This window comes from Hemibagrus wyckioides, linkage group LG28 (assembly GCF_019097595.1).
Source record: "Hemibagrus wyckioides isolate EC202008001 linkage group LG28, SWU_Hwy_1.0, whole genome shotgun sequence".
In the NCBI taxonomy this organism is placed as follows: Eukaryota; Metazoa; Chordata; class Actinopteri; order Siluriformes; family Bagridae; genus Hemibagrus; species Hemibagrus wyckioides.
The window spans coordinates 6,867,913-6,886,265 of NC_080737.1; the positions used below are offsets into that span (position 1 = coordinate 6,867,913).

At 41.1% G+C, this 18,353-nt stretch overlaps 1 protein-coding gene across 6 annotated transcripts in view; it reads right to left on the bottom strand.

Annotated features, from left to right (window-relative positions):
* The window catches only part of arhgef12b (Rho guanine nucleotide exchange factor (GEF) 12b), a 54,507-nt gene that overhangs the window by 18,018 nt on the left and 18,136 nt on the right, over nucleotides 1-18,353 (bottom strand). For 2 of the 6 annotated variants that reach the window (XM_058383860.1, XM_058383859.1), the window contains exons 2-8: nucleotides 11,103-11,123; nucleotides 6,770-6,864; nucleotides 5,703-5,744; nucleotides 3,058-3,156; nucleotides 1,432-1,481; nucleotides 1,101-1,158; nucleotides 804-1,000 (exon numbers count right to left, since the gene is read on the bottom strand). In XM_058383860.1, the coding sequence (XP_058239843.1) occupies nucleotides 804-1,000; nucleotides 1,101-1,158; nucleotides 1,432-1,481; nucleotides 3,058-3,156; nucleotides 5,703-5,744; nucleotides 6,770-6,864; nucleotides 11,103-11,123 (562 nt within the window). The remainder of the gene's footprint in view (nucleotides 1-803; nucleotides 1,001-1,100; nucleotides 1,159-1,431; nucleotides 1,482-3,057; nucleotides 3,157-5,702; nucleotides 5,745-6,769; nucleotides 6,865-11,102; nucleotides 11,124-18,353) is intronic. The other 4 variants (XM_058383863.1, XM_058383865.1, XM_058383862.1 and 1 more) reach the window with 3 other exon arrangements.

Genomic DNA, 18,353 nt, shown 5'->3' on the forward strand with positions numbered 1-18,353 from the left:
ACACAAACCAAACTGACTTTAAGTACAGTACAGTAGGACCGCAGACAGGAGACAGCAGAGGCATCACACTTACTTACTGACTTGGAACGGAACAAAAAACGGAAGAAACAAATATGAATCTGTGAAAGAGGAAACGAGAGCTGGAGACAGAAAAAGTACGTGTTTGAGGAAATTAGGTCATAAATTGACAGTATGGAGAAGAGAGAGAGAGAATCTCTCACACACACACACTCATTCTCATACACACATTCTCACCCACATACTCTGTCTCACACAGGTTTTCTATGGAACAGAATCTGACGTCAAAATCTACTGCTGCAGGTGTTAGTTTACATGTACATGTACTCATCTGTGCCACATGATGATTCAGTTGTTAAAAGTTTAGAATAATGCTTTACATATACAGGAGCCTTTCCCCCTCCTAATGGACGCCATATCACAATGTGGTAGCTTAAATGGTTAAGGTGTTGGACTACTGATCTCTCCAGATGAGGATGTCTGCCAAATGCCAGAAATGTAATGTCAATGTAATTTCTATCATTCAGTCTAAAAGTGTCAGTACAGCATCCTGAACTGAATTCAGTGAATCCTGAGCTCTGGGACAGGTCGTTTAGTGGAAGAGTGTTTATTATTAATGGTCTATAATTTCATTAACATGATTCGTCACGAACGCAGTCATCAAGAGTGCAGGAAAGACTGGAATAGTATCATTATGATTACTGGGAAAAATGAAGAGAGAGCATGAATAAGAAACAAACAGCGAAAGATTAGAGAGTAATAAGACTGTGTGTGTGTGTGTTTACCCATACAGTCAGTGGGGAGATGACGCGGTCGGAGGGAGAGGTTGAGGAAGAGGACGAGCGCTCAGGTATACTGGGGATGGGGGAGTGAGGGGAGCTGAGGGAAGAGAGAGGCTCTCCGTCTCCCTCTCCTTCTGATAAAGGGATCTGCGGCAGCCCTGGAGGTCTCCCCAACACCGTCAGAGCCACGTAGGAACCCGCTGTAAACACACACACACACAGAGTGAGAAGGAAAACCATAAATACAATGAAAACACCCTGATATATCTGGGGACATGTTATTAGTGACGATATACTTACATTTTATTAGCTTCACGACTTCTACATGATTGGAATGTGTTACTAACGTCCCGTTGACCTGCACAAAAATAACGATTCATTTTACTGATAGCGAGGAGCTGATCCGTCATGGTGTTTGCGTATTACTGTAATCTGCCAGAAGGGGGCATGATGAACCGAGTCTGTGCTCCGGGATGTACACGTTCAATGGAAAAACAACCGCTAATACAACCTGACGGGTTTATACAGCTTGAGGAATGTCTTCATTCTGTCTGCAAACGAATAACGACGAGCACAATTTCCCTTGATAATGTATTCAAAGAATGTAAAGAGAAATGGAGGAATGACTTACCTTAATAATTCTATCACCCGTCTGAACACCAGCTCGCATAGCAGCTCCATCTAACAACAGGGGAGAGAGAGAGCGAGCGAGAGAGAGGAAAGACAGGAAGACCAGAGACAGACAGATGTGAGACAGGCAGAGAGGTGTGAGAGAGAGAGAGAGAGAGAGAGAGAGACAGAGAGGAGAGAGAGAGGGAGAGAGGGAGGGAGGGAGGGAGAGAGAGAGAGAGAGAGAGAGAGAGAGAGAGGAAGGACAGGCAGACCAGAGACAGACAGATGTGAGACAGGCAGAGAGGTGTGAGAGAGAGAGAGAGAGAGAGAGAGAGAGAGAGGAAGGACAGGCAGACCAGAGACAGACAGATGTGAGACAGGCAGAGAGGTGTGAGAGAGAGAGAGAGAGAGAGAGAGGAGAGAGAGAGAGAGAGGAAGGACAGGCAGACCAGAGACAGACAGATGTGAGACAGGCAGAGAGGTGTGTGAGAGAGACAGAGAGAGAGAGAGAGAGAGAGAGAGAGAGAGGAAGGACAGATATGATGTGTGAGAGGCAAAGGTGTGAGAAAAGAGAGATACAAAAAGAGAAAGAGAGAGAAATGGAGGGATGTGAGGCAGGTAGACAATAGACAGACAGATGTGAGACCGGTAGAAAGGTGAGAGAGAGAGATAGAGAGAGACAGAAAAGAATAGAGTAGGGGCAGACAGAAACAGGAGAGAGAGACAAATAGAGGGGACACGGACAGAAAGAGGAAAGAAAGAGGCAGATAGAGGGGACACAGACAGAAAGAGGAAAGAAAGAAGCAGATAGAGGGGACACAGACAGAAAGAGGAAAGAAAGAGGCAGAGGGGACACAGACAGAAAGAGGAAAGAAAGAGGCAGATAGAGGGGACACAGACAGAAAGAGGAAAGAAAGAGGCAGATAGAGGGGACACAGACAGAAAGAGGAAAGAAAGAGGCAGATAGAGGGGACACAGACAGAAAGAGGAAAGAAAGAGGCAGATAGAGGGGACACAGACAGAAAGAGGAAAGAAAGAGGCAGATAGAGGGGACACAGACAGAAAGGGGAAAGAAAGAGGCAGATAGAGGGGACACAGACAGAAAGGGGAAAGAAAGAGGCAGATAGAGGGGACACAGACAGAAAGGGGAAAGAAAGAGGCAGATAGAGGGGACACAGACAGAAAGGGGAAAGAAAGAGGCAGATAGAGGGGACACAGACAGAAAGGGGAAAGAAAGAGGCAGATAGAGGGGACACAGACAGAAAGGGGAAAGAAAGAGGCAGATAGAGGGGACACAGACAGAAAGGGGAAAGAAAGAGGCAGATAGAGGGGACACAGACAGAAAGACAGGAGATGGACAGAGAAGAAAGAGAAGAGTCGTTCTGTGAGATTCAGTGGATTTACTGCAGTAAAGTAAAGGCTGTGTAAAAAGTTGCTGCAAGCTGATGTAGTAAAAAGTGCACTGAAACTGAATTATTGATAAATCCTCATGATTTCAATCCTGAGCTAATTAAGTATGATTAATGATCAAGTGTGATTAATCATCTCCAGCCTCCGCCATCATTCAGCCCTCGGAACTGAACAAACAGAGGAACGAGTGTGCTGCTGGTTTCACCCGAGTGCTTACGGAAACACTGCAGCTCACCTTCTTTAACCAGCTGGACAAACACTGGGTTATCTCCGCTCACGGTCAACCCAAAGCCATTCTCATCTTTCTGGATGATCACACACCGCTGAACAAGCCCTGAGAGAGAGAGAGAGAGAGAGAGAGAGAGAGAGAGAGAGAGAGAGAGAGAGAGGAAAGAGAGAGAATATATTAAAAAGTATCCTGTATGAATGGTCACGGATGAATGTAATAGCTTGCGGCCAAAACTGACAGTCTTGATGAACACACACACACCCACACCCATATATCCCAGTCAGTCTCAGTGAAGTGGGCGTGTCTGAACGCAACCTTTTTTTTTTTTTACTGAAACATACTTGAAACCTAAATGGAACTGAACTGTGTCAACTGCATCACGCATCCCCCATTGGGAGCACACACCCTTTCTGTAGAACCTTTCTGTAGAACTCAACAGATTGCGCATTACTCTCTGTGTGTGTGTGTGTGTGTGTGTGTGTGTGTACTCCCAGACACTTCACTTGACCTAAATCACATTTCCATCTTGCGCTGAGCTCACAGAATAAAGCCGGGTCAATGCCTGCACTTAGAGACGTCCGTCCTGAGGAAGGCATCGTTCCAACCAACACCCAAAGACCCCAAACTGCACAGTTCACTCACACCATTACAGCCAATAATCACTTCTTTAATTGATCTTCTGATCTTTGCTCTCAAGCTGAAGGAAAAGACGTCTGCAAATCACATCTACTGCACATTCAATGACATTAAATTTCCCTGCAGGTTGCAAGAGTCAGTGATGTTCTTCACACTTAAGTATGTCTTTAAAAACACCAATCAGACATAAATGACCAAGTGTGTACACAGTAAAGCATATTTACATAAAACTCGGACACAAACAACAATAAATAAGACAATGGTGAAAGAGAACATCCTGAACATGGCATGATTTACATTATCAAGTAGCAGAGACTCACATTAATTATTCCGTGACATTAATTTAATAAATCTAATAAAATGGCAAAACCTGGTCGGGTCTTTTACCTCACATCAATTCACTATCCAGCTTCTCGTCCACTCTAGCCTCAGATTCCTGTTCTTAGCCTTATCTGTTCATCTGCCGTTGAAGCTCATGTGACTCGAGGCTCTGTGTATCGTGAGCTCGGAGATGCTTTTCTGCGCACCGCGGGTGTAATGAGTGATTATTTGTGCTATCGTAATGTCGTTCCTGTCAGCTCTCTCATCAACACGGTGATTCCAGCCCAAAGAACTGAAGCTCACTGGATGGTTTTTGTTTTTCACGCCATTTTTTTTCTAAACTTGAGAGACACTCCAGAAAAATATTCTGATATATTCACATACATCCAATACAAAGATCACATTTTTCTGGAAAAAAAAAAAAAAATTAACTATAGCTGTTTATGAGTATGCGTACGATTTTATCCATTCTGCTGCTGCCACATGATTGGCTGATTGGATAATTAATAATTAATTACCTGAATGTGGCATCCAAAGTCAGAGAAGAGAGAGAGAGAGATGAGAGAGAGAGAGAGAGACAGACAGAGAGAGATATATGAGAGAGAGAGAGAGAGATGAGAGAGAGAGAGACAGACAGACAGACAGAGTGAAAGGCAGAGATAAAAAAGAGAGAGACAGAGAGAGAGGCAGACAGACAAATGGGAGATGAAAGAGAGAGATGTGAGAGTGAGACAGAGAGAGAGAGAGAGGAGTGAGAGAAAGTGAGACAAAGAGATCGATATGTGAGAGAAAGAGAGAGAGAGATTATTTGTGTAACGTCATTCCTGTCAGTTCTCTCAACACAGTGTTTCCAGGCCGAAGAACTGAAGCTCACTGGGGGTGCCAATATTTTTATTTCAGTCTAAATACATACGATCTGTAGAACATTCACGGACGTTAGCATACAACAACAACAACAAAAAGTGTTATTGCGCTCGTCGTACAAATCCGTGATGTCATACCCCGTATGTAGGGAGCACACAGTGAACAGTCACGTGAACTCAGCACGGCATGCTGGGAAATAAAAGCGACTGTTGTGGTTTCTGTTCAGAATACAGGAGGGTGATTTTCCTGCTCGATTCTCCAGGGCATTCGGGCACGAGTGCCGTGTGTAATTTCACCAAAATCCCCAAGTTATCTCCTCCCTCACCCGACACCGGGAACAGCCAGGCGGCAAGTTAGTAAGTATCTGAGGTGCCAGTCCACTCATGCACGAAAGGCCACAAACCTCAGAGTCATGTGTGCTTCACCAGTCAGCGCAAAACCCCCGCTGATCCTGGACCAGTCTGTGCTTTGAAAATTTCCAAGTCAGCAGAATTTGTAAGAAAAAAACAAAAAAAACAAAACACTTCTCCCTAAAATGCTAATGCTGAAGAATGAAAGTGGGCACCGTTGTGTTGGACTTGTGTTATTGCTAACCGCTTCCATTCAGTCTTAGCATTTTAGGAGGAAATATACAGGAGCTGAAGATCGGAACATATTAATCCCAGATCCAGGACTAATCCCAGAGTACAGAGAGACGGAAGAATGCGCAGGCGGGTGAATGAGTGTGTGAGTAAGAGAGGGATGGAGAAGAGAGGAACACCACGGCAAACACACACACACACACACAGAGACTCTCACACCCACGGCAGTGGCCTTCAGTGAACTCTTACCACACGACTCGGGCCTTCGCTCAACACTCTGCACGGGCAGCTCTGACAGCAGGGATACATGCGGGACACACACACAAACACACACACACACACAAATGTGGAGAAAATAAGAATGATGGCGGTGTAAGCAAAATGAATTGAGGAAGAAGAAAATAAAAAAAAGACAACATGGCATTTTTTTTTAGGAAGTAGGGAAGCAGAGAAGCAGCAGGAAGCCATTCTGGTTAAAGAGGTGTGAGCTTCAACAATATTACACTTAAGAACAGTGTGAACAAATGAAACCATAACAAGAACAAAGAAAGTGTGTGAACAGAGATCTCAAGTACACACACACATGCACACAGAACAGCACAATTTTCATTTTAAAGCCAGCACTCAAACAAATTAAAAAAAGTTAGTTAAATAAAATAAAATAAATGTCTTAAATATAAAAAAATAAATAAGTAAATAATTAAATTATGCGAATAATAATTCGACAAATAAATAAAAAAAGAGACAGAGATAGTAAGATTAATTAATATCTTAATAAATTCAAATAAAATTATTTAATTAATTGGTTTAAAAAAAAGAAAGAAATACATTTATTTTACTGCTAAACACTTCTACCCTGTTTTTTTTTTTTTTTAGATAAATAATTTTAAAAAAAAAAAATTCCCTCTCTCTCTCTCTCTTTTTTTTTTTTTTTTTTTTCCCTCCACAAAATCTCAGAGGAAAGGTTTCCTTCACAGCTGTACAGTGCTGATAGACTCGTGCTAGTGTGTGACTCAATCGGGACAGGATTATAACCTAGTGATGAATCCTGAGAGGATTTTCGGGTAATCCGATAACCAGCTTTCTAAATACCGTGCCTTCGTATAACTCATATAAACATCAGTGTGTGTGATGGTTTCTGGCAAACAGCAGAACTATGACTCATTCTTCTTCTTTTTATATTAGACATCAAACTGGAATCCATAAAGAATACAACAGTTGTGTAACACGAGAGAACTCTACTCTAAATAAACTGTCGCTCGCATTCTGCCCTCGATTCCCCCTGCTGCCTAATGTGCACGAGATCAGACGCTTACCTGTGGGGTCAAAGTCGTGAGTCGGAGGCACTGACACCTTCTCACTCTTGGGCTTCTTGTCTGGGGGGTGGTCCTTGTTGAGAATACTTCCTGGTCTGTGCGCACACACACACACACAGTTAACTCAGTTACAATACTTTCAAAAGTCTATAATAAATCCACTCAACACACTCAGTGGAGCTCATTCTCCAAGAGACTTATTCAGATAAATTTTTTATAGAGAACGTTACAGGAGGTCATTCACAATAACATTGTACAACAGTTTATCTGTGTGTGACTGGTGATAACGCTCTCACATTTCACTACTACATCTATTACCACTATTTTCTAGACTTAAAGGTTATTCATACTGCTAGTTTGCACGTGTACCGTCATGTAAATCTGGATAAATCCACAACTAGGTTTCATATCTGCACTGCTTGTTTAATTTAACTTATTGTATCTCATTTTAAGCAGTCTCTCAATGAACACGAAAACAATTTCCAAAATGTTGATAAGAAGTTTAATATAACATCTGTTTAACTTATAACATGAAAGTAACGTTAATAATATAACTTGGAGAACAAAATTTTCAGTTTTATTCAAATTAGGGTGATGCAAAAATGAGTACACCCCACAGCAAAAACTACTACATCTACTACTTTGTATGGCCTCCATGATTTTTAATGACAGCACCAAGTCTTCTAGGCATGGAATGAACAAGTTGGCGACATTTTGCAACATCTATCTTTTTCCATTCTTCAATAATGACCTCTTTTAGAGACTGGATGCTGGATGGAGAGTGATGCTCAACTTCTCTTCAGAATTCCCCATAGGTGTTCGGTTGGGTTCAGATCAGGAACCCAATAGAGCTTTGCCACTGAATCACTTTCACCCTGTTCTTCTTCAGAAATCCAACAGTGGCCTTAGCTGTGTGTTTAGGATCATTGTCAGGTTGGAAAAGTGCACGACGACCAAGGGCACGGAGTGATGGTAGCATCTTCTCTTTCCACTATAGAGCAGTACATCTGTGAATTCATGATGCAATCAATGAAATGCAGCTCCCCGACACCAGCAGCACTCATGCAGCCCCACATAAGGACACTGCCCCCACCATGTTTCACACTGTGGGCACCATGCATTTTTCTTTGTATTCCTCACCTTTGCGACGCCATCAGTTCCAAAAACATTTATCTTCCAGAGTATAGAGTCCCAGTAGTCTTCATCTTTGTCAGTATGGGCCCTGGCAAACTCTAGGCGGGCTTTTTTGTGCCTGGGCTTTAGGAGAGGCTTCTTTCGTGGATGGCACCCATGCATGCCATTCCTCTGCAGTGTACACTGTACTTCTTTAGATAACTGCAGTGAACTTACTTGCCGATTTTCTTCAACCCTTCTCATCAGAAGACGCTTCTGTCGAGGTTTTAACTTCCGTGGATGACCTGGACGTCTCTGTGAGAGGGTTGCAGTTCCAACTTTTAAAATTTTTGTACCACTTTTGCTACAGTATTCTGACTGATAATTAATTTTGTTGATCTTCTTGTAGCCTTCACCTTTCTGGTGTAAAGAAATGATTTTCTTTCTCTTGTGACATTTCTATTCTATGTGGTGCCATTGCTGACAGCATGAAATGGGAAGGGGTTTTCTTTAAGTAACACCCTTTTATAGTCCACTGTCTGCTGGACACCTGTGTAATGAATTCTTGTTGAATTCTTGTAAAATTAGACATTTGTAGTCTAAAATTTAGCTTTGCTCCAGAGATTTTCAGTGGGGTGTACTCATTTTTGCATCACCCTAATTTGAGTAAAACTGAAAATTTTGTTCTCTAATAGGGATGCAACAATACCGTTAACCCACAGTTCAATACGTACCGCGGTTTTTAACCATGGTATTCGGTTTGGATGGGTCGGCAAATTAAAGTATTTTTTTCCATTATTCTTTGCTTAGGTGACAGGAACAGTAAGTACGTTAAGGAGGTACTGAAAATAGTGAGATATAAAAATTAGCGCTTGTATGACTATTACAGGAGACAGGTTTGGAGTACGGCGCTCTTTATTTCCCAATCCGCTATGTAATGAACAGTCATGGTGAGATACCTCTGTTACCTGCGAGGTCCAACTATCTGTATTTAGATTTTTTTGCGCGTTTTTTCGTAGAGTTCGAGAAAAAAAGGCCGTGTCGGTGGTGTGTAACGCGGTTCGAACATTTTTATAACTTGCCGAAAGCCCACATCACCGATCACAGAAAACGGCTGCAAATCTTTAGCAATTATTATATTATAATTATTTTTTGTGTCTCTCGGAACCAGTTGTGTCTGAATGCTGGAAGGAATCAGTTAGGGACTGTTGTTTTTTGGGTTCCTGTGTTACCTGCTCTGCCCTCCTGCTTCCACACAGTGATATCTCTGGGTGATGGAGCTGTAGATGTGTGGTCATGTTGGAAGTATTTCCATGTCAGTATCTAACTCGTGTGTAACAGTGCTTAAAAACACAGTCATTTTTTTTTGTTTAGCATTTTTGTTTCATTGGCATCATAGTCAACAACAAATCCGAAATGTCCCCACACCACAGATCTGAAAGACGGAGCTGCTTCCTCGTATTTCTCTCACTTCACCGCTCTCCAGAGTTAGAGTGAAATCTGACACCAGCATCGCAAGCATGGTTACCGCCCCTAACTTTAGCATTCACTGATTGGATATTTACTTGCGGGGAGGCGTGTCTGTCTCAGTGCGTAGACATACAGTACAGGCAAACACAAACAGGCGGTTCAGAGAGTAATAAAACGCATGGTTACTATTATTTTAAGGAAAAAACCGGGGTCACATACGCATATTGAAACGTGGAGGCCGTACCGAATGGTTCAATATTATATTGAATATTGTGGCATCCCTATTCTCTAAGATATATAATTAACTTTACTTTCATGTTAAACAGATGTTATATAAAACTCAGTCGTCAACATTTAATGAATTTTTGAACAGGAAGAAACGTTTTTTGTGTGTTGACCCGTGAATCCACTAATCCCTCCATTTCATGTTTCATTAGATTCCCAAAACGCTGATCAGGTGGATATCAGAAATCTTTTCACATCAACCCCGAGCTATGTTTTGTATGTAGTCCTACTTTAAACACGTGTCTGGTCTGTGGTCATGTGACACGAATGATAGTTCATGAACAATTCATTTCATTTTGAACGAATCCTTAATATGACTCAGGAACGAGTTGACTCAGAGTTCATTTTGTATTGACTGCACCATGCGCAACATCCTATAGGTTCTGTACGGGAAACATGATTAGTTCATCTCCCGAGTCTTCAGGTTCGTTCATCACATGACCACTTCCTAGATCAATATCTGACAGCCAATAATACTAATGTAATGTTGCATGTTTAGAAATTATCATAAAATTATCATAGGACATGTGCGATGAACATTTTCTAAAATTAAAAAAAAGTTATGTTCTTGTTCCTGTCAGGATGATTTATAGTTTTGTCTTACTCTAAATGTGATCGACGTTTGCGCAAGTAGGTGTGTCGAGGTAATTGGCTATTAACACGTAACACTGTAATTATATTCTGCTGAAATGAACGAAATGACTCAAAAAAGGTTTTGCTGAACGAGATGCAAAGATCCGAGTCAGTAAAATGATCAGAACTTCCCATCAGTACAGATCAGATCAGAATTTAGCGACTAAATTCAATGTTTGTCCAACAGTTTGGGAAGGGATTCGAGAAGGAGGCTACTGTAGCGATACAAGTGCTCAAGAAGTTGATGTCTCTGTGTGTGTGGCATTTTTGGTGACAGCTCCATTCACATTAAATGCAAATCCTGTGCAAAAGGAAGGAGAGGAAAAAGAGCTTGTCAAGTAGCCTGAGGGAATATCTTTTTGGAAGAAGGTTGTTTATCTCTTCAGTACAATTCCTCAGAACTGTACAATCTCTGCCAAACAGTTCTGGCGGCCTGTAATTTCCAAACGCCTAATTAACATGCTTCCTTAAATATGTCACCGGTGGGTTGTATTACGTGTGTATTATAAATAAATGTTTCTAGCAGCGCATTAAGGTAAAACCCTAAATGCCCCCAGCAGTGCAGCTGCAGGTCGGGTCGTAATCCCGAGCGCGCAGAAGCAGCGAGCGAGTCTTTGTTGTGCGGCATGTTCCTGGGTCTCTTGCAGTATCTCCAACATCAGTGTTGTGTCTACGTGCTTAAAACCCTCACAGCCCTGTGACTCAGCCTGTTCTTATCATCGTCTCATCGACACGATGGGCATTAAGCCACCCTGCGCTATTCTTCTCCTTAAATAGCCGCCTGACGCAAAGTCGGCAGAGGAACGGAGGAAGGAAGCTGCTCTCGACTCACCTGGTTGGTTTTTTGGGAAACCTGCAAGACAGAAAAGAGGAGTTGTTTTAGTTTGAGTACAGAGCCCTTCACCCTCGACACAATAACAAACATGATTCAGCACTGCTCTAAAAAGAAAAGGAAAAAAAATGGCAGAGCATGTGAGGGGAAAATGAGATAAATCATGCAAGAAATAGTAAAGAAAAATTGGATCAAAAATAAATAAATTAGTAATAAATTGCACATAGCACAAAATGACCACTTAGAGAATGACAATAAATTATAGTATTTTTTTATTTTTTTAATTAATAAATGTTGCCGATATTATTGCCTAATTGTGAAAATCTATCCCATGTCCACACAAACTGGTTTTGGGGGTGGAGTTACTTTGTTGCCATGACTACAGCATGGGGATCTCAGGTTACTTTTATATACGGCATTACTTCATAAACGTTTGCGGTTTGTTAGTTATTATTATCATTCGGTACTAAGACTCAGCATTAGATACCTGTGCGTGTGTGTGTGAGTGTGTTTGAGTGCGTGTGTGTGTGTGTTTCTAGTCTTTTCCATTGCTGTGTGTCTTGCTAGCAGGGGTTATGCAATCTTTTGGTTGCTTCTCCAAAAATAAATATTTAAAAAATTAATAAATAAATACAAATTTATGGAAAAACAATGATTAATCTAATCCTTGGCAAAAATCAAAACACCTGGAAAGCACATCTGTACTGTATAAGATTGCCGTTAATCCTGCAGGCTGGTGTGATTTAACACGGGTTATTATAACCATTCATCAGTAAATAATCTGATGGGAATGTCAGGTGAGTAAGAGAGAGAGAGACACAGAGAGAGAGATAGAAAGAAACTTCACCATTTGAACATGTTCAGTGTCATTTTATATGTATATATATATATATATATATATATATATATATATATATATATATATATATATATATATATATATATATATATATATATTACACACACACACACACACACACATCTATATATATAACAGAGATATAGATATGGGAGTCTTGTCCAGTAGCCTGTTCACTGGTTGTCCTTCATTGGACCATTTTTGGTAGGTACTAACACCCACCATACTGGGCCCAGTCATCTACAGCCATCAGGATGAGTGATACCCATTTTTCCTGCTACCAACACATCAACTCCCAGAACCGTTTATATAAATATGAATAAAATAGCCAAAGACTTGTGCTGATATCCTCCATGCTACTATACAGCGATTAGCGGCAATATATCAGGCAGGCAAAGTGGTCAGCTATCTAATCATAAGAGTGCAGGAATGCTGTGTGTGTGTGTGTGTGTGTGTGTGTGTGTGTGTGTGTGAGCGCATGTACGACTGGAGGGCCTCTGAACAGAAATAGCTCGGACGTCTTGCCCTCTCTCTCCCTCTGTCTCTCTGCTCCTTCCATGGGTGTTTTTTGTTTTTGTTGCTGTTCCTTCCCCTCCACGACGTGGGGAACAATGGCTCTCGCGTCAGTGCCGGCCCACTCCACAGTGGGCCCGCGGGTCCGATTCCCGGAAACAGAGAGCGCTTCTGGCAGCGACGCCGGCTTCCTGAATGTGTGTGAATGAGGAGGGGGGTGTGTGTGTGTGTGTGTGTGTGTGTGTGTGTGTAGGACAGGCTGCAGTGAAGGGTGAAGGCAGGGGGCAGGATTTGGCCAAAATAAAACTCGGGCCTCTTTCTCTTTAGTGAATCTCTCGCTGAGGGTTTTTCACTCACTTTCAGATTTCACAGAACACACACACACACAAATGAATCCATCAATAAAGCACATCCTAAGTGCAAACCTTAAAATAGTTCCAGTATTTTGTTTTTGCGGTGCATTTTAAACTCCGTGAAGGAGGAGAAAACAAGAAAAGAGGGGGGAAAAAAGAAAAGAAGACGACAGGACGGAAGTGGCTAAGCATAGATCCACTCCAGCGCTTTTGTGTTTAACAGAACAGGGGAAAACTGGGTAATCACCCCGAGGGCTCTATGGAAACAGGAAGAGCTTAATATTGCAATGCAGAGAGGATTATAGCGCAAAGGAGCCTGCAGGAGGAGAGGAGAACTACGCTCTGTGGGAATAAGGCGACAAGGTCATTAATCTTCACATGCACACAGAAATAAATGAGCAAATTGTTCAATCCGGTACAAACGTATCAAACAGATTTGCGGAACAGATCTGCGTCTTTAGATCATAAGCTCGATGCCAGTCCCACAGCCGTCTGAGGCCTGGAGTCAAGGAGAGTTGCGCTACTTAAGTGGGCGTGATGTCATACTCTATCTCCTGTCAATCACAGCAAAACTACCCAAGCTTGAGTATGTGGAAGAGGGCAGACAGTGCTTTCCTCAGAGTGTGTTACGCTTTACTTTTTACACCATGGAAATGTCTTTTAAAATGTATATAATATGCTTTTATATTAATTCTCACCTTATAGGCCAACACTAGGAATCTGATTGCTCCGCCCCTGAGGCTAATCTGAATACTAATCTTCAAGCTACACAGAGAAATTAATCACGATTTGTTTTGGGGGTTTTAGAAGATTATCAACGATCAGAAATCTATAAACCTGTTATTCCTCTAAGAGCTGAGATTGTTTGAAATAATCGTCGTCAAGCCCTGAAGCGTTCGTCTACGGCGAGAACAGAAGGGAACGAATAACCGCTGAGCCGGCGTCCTCGCACTCTTCGCAATCGGGGTGTGTAAATCACGGGTGGTGGATTACAGACTCAGCACTTGGCTTTTGGTGTTCTTTGGAATGATTTGTGCTCCTTTGCCTTTCTAATCTCTTAAGCTTGTTAGCATTACGCTGGACTGCTACCAAATGCAAATGACCAACGGGAATGAGCACTAACGCTGATTATAATATTCAAAACGCACGAGCATGGGCAGCCGCGTCGATGTCAAACTCCTCACTGCAGTCAGGACTGAAGGATTGGTCAACGATTGGGCAAATAAAACCTAATTTCAAAAATAAAATAAAATAAAATAATGACATAAAAAAATCAATAGATGTAAATCAAATAAAAAAAGAAATAAATAATTCAAATAAATAAATGGGAATAAAATTAAATTTTAAAATGTGATTTAAAAAATTCAAATTAAATAATCAAATTAAACTGTAAATAAAGTAAATCATGAAAAGTGTAAAAGAAAGTAAAAACCCATGCTGGGTTTTTTTTGACTCTAAAAATAAAATCACTGATGTTTCACTCGAAAAATGAAAACCAAGAAATGATCCTCACTGTGATATCTGTGCGACACGCTGTTAAACCCTGCATGGTTCCAACTAAGGGTTTATGTAAATGAAAATTACTCGTCTGTGGAACGTGAGGCGAGTCGAGATGAGTCAGATTCACAGCACAGAACAGAGCTTTTACTTAATGACGTGTCTCATTGGCATAATTCGCAGTCTTCCTCAATATCGGTAATGACTTAACCAGTTCCCAAACTGCCCTAAAATCCTAGCGCTGTAGAAGAAGAAGCTGAGTGAACAACCTCAAAGGGTCGTGTCTTATACATTATACAGCAAGCACATCATCTTTCTCTCTCTCTCGCTCTCTTTAGGATAAGCTTTCATCTCCAGGCCCTGAAGGGAGGAGAGTCGTGGCTCCTTCTGCCCCAATAAACCCAGCAAGGCGGCGTGAGAGCTAGAGGACGTACATTTCTTCACGCTACGCTGTCTGCTCACGTTTTATTATTGTAGCGGGCGGGGGAGGGGCGGCGACCAAAAAAAAAAAGGCTGCCACCAAAAAGTGGTAAGATTCCTGAATAAGAAAGTAATCAAAAATCAACAATGGCCTGTTGCCATATAGTCCAAAGGTGTGCACTATTTTAATGATACAGGAGTATTTTAATATTTAAGCCAGTTTAATGGAATGAATTAGTGTAAGCTCTACAACCCTAAACCACAGAAGGGCACTGACTCAATTTCACCACAACAGCCTCATCTTACTGTCTGTATTAGTCAGAAAAAGGAGAGAGAGAGAGAGAAGAAAGACAGAAAGAAGAGCAAGAGAGAGAGAGAGAGACAGAGACAGAGACAGAGACAGTGAGAAAGAGAGAAGGGAGAATAGAAGAAACGAGAGAGAGAGAAGAAAGAGACAAAAGAGAGAAAGAGCAGCAAGAGAGAAGGGGGGGGAGAGAGAGACAAGAAAGAGACAAAAAAGAGAGAAAGAAGAGCAAGAGAAGAGGGAGACAGACAGAGAGACAGAGAGAGAAAGAGAATGGAGAATAGAACAAACGAGAAGAGGAGAGAGAGAGAGAGAGAGAGAGAGAGAGAGAGAAGAAAGAGACAAAAGAGAGAAAGAAGAGCAAGAGAGAAGGGGGGGAAGAGAGAGAGACAAGAAAGAGAGAAAGAAGAGCAAGAGAAGAGGGAGACAGAGAGAGACAGAGAGAAAGAGAAGGGAGAATAGAACAAACGAGAAGAGAAGAGAAGAGAAGAGAGAGAGAGAGAGAGAGAGAGAGAGAGAGAGGAAAGACAGAGAGAGACGGAAAATGAACATCCGTTTCAGCTGCCATGTGGTTAATCCGCCCAGGAGATGCAACACCGTGCAATCTTTCCATCTCTCCATGAGAATCGTGTATGCTGTGGGAAATATTACGCTGTGCATTCGTAAAAGTGTACGGATGGCTAGAAATTCTCTCTCTCTCTCTCTCGTCACAAAGGCCTGAATGCATGACCATGAACCCAGACGACACCATCTTGGCTTTTCCACATCCTCTGTGTGCCGAAAAAAAAATCAGCAAGAGGAAACGCGGCAACTTCCTTACGAGAGGAAACATGAGTGAAGCTGAAACTGGTGTTCAAATTTATCCAAAAAAAAAAAAAAAAAGGATTGAAAAGGCTTTACTTAGGACTCAACTTAACGTTCTTAAAAGGCTGAATTTGTTGCAATATACACAATATTTGTTTCCCTGACCGTCTGAGGTCTTTACAGGGTTTAGGAGTAAGCAAGCCCGAGCCTGCAGTCAGAACATGGTTTGCTGAACTGGTCTAGCAGCTAGCACTGAGCATCAACACACATCAGTTTAAACAATTACTCATGGTCAAGATCCATCTTGTAGGTATTTTGTTTAAGATATTTTCCTTTAACTCTGAACTAGAAAAAAAAACACCTTGAATGTAAAGATGAAAAGTAGAAAAACTAAACCAATCAAGACAAAGCAACTCACAGCTTCCATTTGGATTTCCCATCCATATTTTCGCTTCTAGCTCCAACACCGACTCTGTAAAGTGGAGCATTATTCCTCAGTCTTATAATAAACTAGTACAAACACTAACCTGAGGCTAGAGCATGCTATAACGCTTTAATAAATTACATATCCAGGCATGTGAACAGGCAAAAAAAATGCTGCTATAGGTAGCAGTTATGCTGTGCTTTTAGAACACACAAAAAACGAGGAGAGGAAACAAAAACGACTTAATGAAGCAAGGAGATTTGCTTTAAACTTGTATATGTAAAAACTGATTTTTTAAACCAGTGCCTGAATCTCAGATGGTGAGGATGTAGTAGTCAAGTTTGTGTTGGTGCAGGGAAAAAAAAATAAAATAAAAAAATCCATCCAATTAAATTAGTTTGAAATGTAACCCAAGTTCGTTATTCAGACTGACCGGATAACATGCAGCTCTCGTAAAAATTTTTGTAGACTCAACTGGTATTGATTAATTGACTTTCCACCATCTCAGTTCACTTCTGGTGCATGGACCCCAAAATAATAATAATAATTTAAATAAATAAATAAATAAATAAATAAAGGACCCTTTGATTATTCTTGACAGAAGTGTCCCCAGACCCCACTTTCAGAGCCTAAACTGATACAAACATGAATAGAAGGTGGCCTGTTTGTGACTAGAGGGCAATCTATTGGAGAGTAGACCCAACAAAGCAACACGATGTCACGTGAGTGAAGTGGGAGGTTTCTATTTTCATGTGCTGCGGCCTCAAGCATGCTAGAGCATGAACCTTCCCAGGACAAACAAAGACCTCATTTGTCATCGTTTAACTGCATGGTCAGGGTGGTAGTAGTGGTTTAAATTAGGCAATAAATGTACAGGTAGAAGATTTCGACAAAAAAGTTGTGCAGGTGCATGGTTTTATTGTCATGTGGAGCATCAAAGATACTCTAAAGCTCATGAGCAGGGTTGCCAGATATTATCCTCTCTACCATACAAAACCCAGACAAAAGGATTTGCCAGCTGGACTGGTGAGCAATTAAACAGTGGTGTGCACGCATTTCTCCATAAGCAGAGCACATGCTGGGGTCTACAAAAAAAAAAAAAAAAAAAAAAACACAACATTAACCCATTTTAAAAATATTGACCTGCTCACTGCTTTTGCATCAAATATTATTTGTCTGCTACTGTTGCCTACAATAAACAACAGACCTGTGATTGGGGTAATAACGCTGCTGCTGTTTGGAAACACATTTAGCTTGCTTACATGGTCATTAGAAGAAAGTTTGTTTTCAGAACATTCTACAAGGTTATCTGGTTCTGGAGTTCCAATTTATAATTCTTCTCTGAAACTATCCATCCATCCATCTATTGTTTAACTAGCTAAACATATCTTTGTTCCGTTTGCTGGTGTTTAAACTCTTCCTTCATCTTGTCTTGGATGTGGTGATGAACGTAATGACCACAACGTGCCTAAGAGAGTGTGTGTGTGTATATGTATATATATATATATATATATATATATATATATATATATATATATATATATATATATATATATATATATATATATATATATATATATATATATATATGTGTGTGTTTATGTACATTGACCTTTTGTGTTGGTGTTACTCGTTTTTGGCAGCTGAACAAGTAAATCAATATTTTTGCGCCAATACTTTTGCTGACTGATAATCATCTGACTACGAAGAGAGTGTATTGCTAAAGAGCAAAGGAGCAAGGGGCATCCAAGGTGAAAATCCAATCAAGCATTAAAACTTGGTCGAAACATGGAAAGTAACAAACGAGCACCAATGTTCTTCCAACTGGTACATCTACTGGAAAACTTTTATAAATGGAATAAATCAAATGTTTGAAAATCTGAACATGGTGATATACACCAACCAGCCATAACATTAAAACCACTGACAGGTAACGTGAATATTTTCTCATTACAATGGCACCTGTTAAAAGGTGTGATATATATTAGGCAGCAAGTGAACAGTCAGGTCTCGGAGTTGATGTGTTGGAAGCAGGACAGGCAAGTGTAAGAACCTGTGTGACTATGATTAGGCCCAA